Source organism: Mirounga angustirostris, unplaced genomic scaffold (assembly GCF_029215605.1).
Source record: "Mirounga angustirostris isolate CCGP_5_RB_7025 unplaced genomic scaffold, mMirAng1.0.hap1 SCAF_14, whole genome shotgun sequence".
In the NCBI taxonomy this organism is placed as follows: Eukaryota; Metazoa; Chordata; class Mammalia; order Carnivora; family Phocidae; genus Mirounga; species Mirounga angustirostris.
The window spans coordinates 95211836-95217132 of record NW_026991722.1 but is presented as its reverse complement, the minus strand read 5'-3'; the positions used below and the strand labels follow the sequence as shown (position 1 = coordinate 95217132).

The window sequence follows — 5297 nt, the reverse complement described above, 5'->3', positions numbered from 1 at the left end:
ACCTGCCCGCCACCGCTTCCTGCCGCTGCCGCCTGCCACCCTTGCCTGTATCCCCTTGCCTCCGCCTGCCTGCCCACACCCCCTGATGCCGTTTACCGCTGTCTACCGCCGCCACCTGCAGCCTGCCACCTGCCACCTCCTCTGCTGCCACCAGCCTCCGCTGCCTAAACTCGACGATGCCTGCCAACGCTGCCAATCTACCGCCGCCACCCCCTGCAGCCCGCTTGCCTCCACTGCCTGTGGCCACTGCCGCCTGCTGCCCTCACTGCCTGCCCTCACTGTGGCCCGCCTCCCCCTGCCACCTGCCCCCGCCTGCCGCCGCTTTCTGCCACCCCTTATGGCTGGCTAGGATTATCAGCCGCCGCTTCCTGCCTGGCCCCTGCTGCCTGCAGCCCGCCACGGCCTGCTGCTGCTTACCTACCACCGCCGCCTACCCCCGCCTGCTGCCACTTACCACTACCCGCCACGGCAGCCCACCGCCACCACATGCCTACCGCTGCCGCCTACCTAACGCTGCTGCCTGGCCCTGCCGCCTGCCGCCGTTTCCTCCCGCCGCTTACCACTGCCTGCCACCGTCTGCCACCTCTTGCCGTCGCCGCCCACTGCCTGCCTCTAGCCGGGGCCTGCCAGCCGCCACCACCTGGCCCCACCACCTGCCCGCCGCCGCTTCCTGCCGCCACCACCTGTTGCCACCTGCGGCTACTGCCTACCCCCAATGCTGCAGTCTGCCTGCAACTGCCTGCCACCTGCCTGCCGCAGCCTGCCTGCCCCCGCCCCCTGCCGCCACCGCCGCCTGCTACCTCTGGTCGCCGCGGCCCCCTGCCTGCCTCTGGCCGTAGCCTGCAAGCCGCCGCCACCTGCCCCCACCATCTGCCCGCCGCCGCTTCCTGCCGCCACCACCTGTTGCCACCTGCGGCTGCTGCGTACCCCCAGTGCTGCAGCCTGCCTGCAACTGCCTGCCACCTGCCTGCTGCAGCCTGCCTGCCCCCGCCCCCTGCCGACGCCGCCGCCTGCTACCTCCTTCCACCGCCCGCCGCCCTTGCCTGCCTGCCGCCGCCGCCTGCCTGCCTGCTGCTTCTTTCCACAGCCTGCCACCGCTTCCTGCCGCCGCCTGCAATCGCCTACCGCCGGCGCCTGTCTGCCAACCCTGCCTGCCGCCGCCCACCACACTTGCCTGCCGCTACCTGCCTCCCTGCCCCCACCGCTTACTGCCGCCCCCTGCCTCCACTGACTCCACCACCTCCCGCTGCCACATACTGACCCCACTAACCCGGCACCTACCACTGCCGCCGCCCGCTGCTGATACTCCTGCTGCTGCTTCTGCTGCCCGGAGCTTCCGCTGCTGCACAACGCTGAAGCCGACTGACGCCAGCACTACTGCTGACGCCGCGGACGCCGCGGACGCGGCTAACGCCACTGACGCCGCCGCGTAACCCGCAGATGCCCGCCGGCGTTCCCGCGCCCCTCCCCACGCTGACCCACGCTGCCAACGCTGACCCGCCTGCTGCTGACCGCGCCCCTATCGCGGAGCCTGCTTCCGCCACCGGTGACTCCGGCTGAAGCCAATGGCACCTGCTGTTGAGGCTGCCACACACCGCCGCCCAATGACCTGGGGCTGCCCAAAGCGGGCGCCCCTGTAGCCCTTGCCGCCCCTGCAGCCGCTGCAGCCCCAGACGCCACCCGCTGCTGCTGTCACCGCTGCCACCTCTGCTACTGCCTGCTGCCGCCTGCCACCGCCTGCCACCGCCTGCCTGCCGCTGCCTGCCGCCGCTGCCCACCACTGCTGCCACCGCCGCCTGCCACCGCCTTGCTGCTGCCGCCACCAGTCAGTACTACCACTGCCGTCTGGCACTGCCGCCCCTGCTGCCACTTACCTCTGCCTGCCGCCGCCACCTGCCTTCTGCCACCCACCGCCCTTGCCTGCGCCTGCAGCCTGCTGCCCGCCGGCATCCGTGGCCATCGGCCTGCCACCGCCGTCTGCTGCCTCAGCCTGGCTCCACCGGGCCCAGCTACCTAACACCGAGAATGCATGCCAACGCTGCCTGCCTACCCCCACCGCTGCCGGCACCGCTGGCCTAACGCTGCCACCTGCCAATCGCCACAGCTGCCGCCTCCCTAATGCTGCTGTCTGCCACCTGCCTGCCCCCGCCGCCTGCCTGCTGCCGCCGCCTGCTATATCCTTGCACCACCCGCGGCCCTTACCTGCCGTGGCCTGCCTGCCAGCCGCTGCTTACTGCAGCCTGCACCTGCTACCTCTTACCTGCCACCACCGCCTGCCTACTGCTGGTGCCTGCAGGCCGCTGCCCCCACTGCCTGCCTCCGCTGCAGCCTGCCTCCTCCTGCCACCTTCCCCCGCCACCTGCCTCCGATGTCTCCCGTGGCTTCCTGCCACTGCCGCCTGACACCGCTGCCGCCGCTTCCTGTTGCCGCCTGCCTGCCGCTTGCCGGGGCTTGCCTGCCTGCCGCCCCAGCTGCCTGCGTCCCACCGCTTCCTGCCGCCGCCGCCTGCTACCTCCTCGCACCGCGCGCCTCCCTTGCCTGTGGCTGCCTGACTGCCAGCCACTGCTTACCACAGCCTGCCCGCGCTGTCGCCTGCTGCCACTGCCGCCTGCCTTCGCTTCCTGCCGGGGCTGCCTGCTACTACCTACCACCACCGCCTGTCTGCCAACTCTGCCTGCCGCCGCCCGGCATCCTTGCCTGTGTCCCCCTGCCTCCGCCTGCCTGCCCGCACCCCCTGCCGCCGCTTACCGGTGCCTACCGCCGCCACCTGCCACCACCACCACCACCTGCCTACCGCGGCCGCCTGCAGCCCGCTGCTGACGTTGCCTGCCACCGCCTGCCTGCCCCCACTGCCCGCTGCCCGCCACGGCCCGCTGCCGCTTCCTTACCACCGCCGCCTGCTGCCGCTTACCACTGCCCGCCACCACCGCATGCCTACTACTGCCGCCTCCCAACAGCTGCAATTCCCGCCTTCCTAACACTGCTGCCTGCGGCCACCACCTGTCCCCGCCACCTGCCTGCCACTGCTTGTTGCCACCACCGCCTGTTGCCATCTGCGGCTACTGCCACCAGCCTCCGCTGCCTAACCTCGAAGATGCCTGCCAACGTTGCCTGCCTACCGCCGCCACCTGCTGCCGCTGCCCCCCGCAGCCCGCTTGCTCCCACCGCCTGCCGCTGCCGCCTGACGCTGCTGCCGTCTGCTGCCCTCACTGCCTGCCGCCGTTGTGGCCCGCCTCCCCCTGCCACCTGCCCCTGCCGCCTGCCGCCGCTTTCTGCAATCGCTTATGGCCGGCTACGACTGTCAGCCGCCACTTCCTGCCTGGCCCCTGCTGCCTGCAGCCCGCCACGGCCTGCTGCTGCTTACCTACCACCGCCGCCTACCCCCGCCTGCTGCCACTTACCACTACCCGCCACGGCAGCCCACCGCCACCACATGCCTACCGCTGCCGCCTACCTAACAATGTTGCCTGGCCCTGCCGCCGGCCGCCGCTTCCTCCCGCCGCTTACCACTGCCTGCCCCCGTCTGCCACCTCTTGCCGCCGCCGCCCCCTGCCTGCCCCTAGCCGGGGCCTGCCGGCCGCCACTACCTGCCCCCACCACCTGCCCGCCGCCGCTTCCTGCCGCCACTGCCTGTTGCCGCCTGCGGCTACTGCGTACCCCCAGTGCTGCAGCCTGCCTGCAACTGTCTGCCACCTGCCTGCCGCAGCCTGCCTGCCCCCGCCCCCTGCCGCCGCCGCCGCTTGCTACCTCCTTCCACCGCCCGCCGCCCTTGCCTGCCTCCCTGCCCCCACCGCTTACTGCCGCCCCCTGCCTCCACTGCCGCCCCCTGCCTCCACTGCCTCCACCGCCTCCCGCTGCCACATTCTGACCCCCACTAACCCGGCACCTACCGCTGCCGCCGCCCGCTGCTGATACTCCTGCTGCTGCCTCTGCTGCCCGGAGCTTCCGCTGCTGCCCAACGCTGAAGCCGACTGACGCCAGCACTACTGCTGACGCCGCCGACGCCGCTGACGCCCCTGACGCCACTGACGCCGCAGACGCCGCCGCGTAACTCGCAGACGCCCGCCGGCGCTTCCAGCGCCCCTCCCCACGCTGACCCACGCTGCCGCCGCTGACCCGCCTGCTGCTGACCCCGCCCCTATTGGGGGGCGCCTGCTTCCCCCGCCGGTGACTCCGGCTGAAGCCAATGGCACCTGCTGCTGAGGCTGCCACACACTGCCGCCCAATGACCCTGGGCTGCCCAAAGCTGGCGCCCCTGCAGCCCTTGCCGCCCCTGCAGCCGCTGCAGCCATAGACGTCACCCGCTGGTGCTGTCACCGCCGCCACCTCTGCTGTTGCCCGCTGCCACCTGTCACCGACTGCCACCACCTCCCTGCCGCTGCCTGCCACCGCCGCCTGCCACCGCCTGCCTGCTGCCGCCACCAGGCAGTACTACCACTGCCGTCTGCCACTGCCGCCCCCTGCTGCCGCTTACCTCTGCCTGCCGCCGCCACCTGCCTTCTGCCACCCACCGCCCTTGCCTGCGCCTGCAGCCTGCTGCCCGCCGTCATCCGTGGCCGCCTGCCTGCCTCCGCATCCTGCCGCCGCCTGCCACCGCCGTCTGCTGCCGCAATGACATTTTACAAAATGCTGGAACAAACAATCCTAAAATTTGTATGGAATCAGAAAAGACCCCGAATCGCCAAGGAGATGTTGAAAAAGAAAAACAAAGCTGGGGGCATCACGTTGCCGGTTTTCAAGCTCTATTACAAAGCAGTGATCACCAAGACAGCATGGTACTGGCACAAAAACAGACATACAGACCAGTGGAACAGAATAGAGAACCCAGATATGGACCCTCAACTCTATAGTCAAATAATCTTTGACAAAGCAGGAAAAAGCATGCAATGGAAAAAGACAGGCTCTTCAATAAATGCTGCTGGGAAAATTGGACAGCCGCAGGCAGAATGAAACTCAACCATTCTCTAACACCATTCACAAAGATAAACTCAAAGTGGATGAAAGACCTCAATGTGAGACAGGAATCCATCAAAATCCTCGAGGAGAACATAGGCAGTGACCTCTTTGACATTGGCCACAGCAACTTCTTTCAAGATACATCTCCAAAAGCTAGTGAAACAAAAGCAAAAATGAAGTTTTGGGACTTCATCAGGATAAAAAGCTTCTGCACAGCAAAGGAAACAGTCAACAAAACAAAGAGGCAACCCACAGAATGGGAGAAGATATTTGCAAATGACGTTACAGATAAAGGACTGGTATCCAAAATCTATAAAGAACTTCTCAAACTCAACACCCAA

General features: G+C 68.0%; 1 protein-coding gene across 1 annotated transcript; it reads left to right on the top strand.

Annotated features, from left to right (window-relative positions):
* Nucleotides 1-1440: 1440 nt before the first annotated feature.
* On the top strand, nt 1441-4615 carry LOC135362487 (uncharacterized). The gene is made up of 7 exons (XM_064577717.1): nt 1441-1546; nt 1659-1829; nt 1933-2126; nt 2240-3684; nt 3943-4047; nt 4280-4428; nt 4533-4615. The coding sequence occupies exons 1-7, from the start codon at nt 1441-1443 to the stop codon at nt 4613-4615; spliced, it is 2253 nt and encodes a 750-aa protein (XP_064433787.1).
* The last annotated feature ends 682 nt before the right edge of the window (nt 4616-5297 follow it).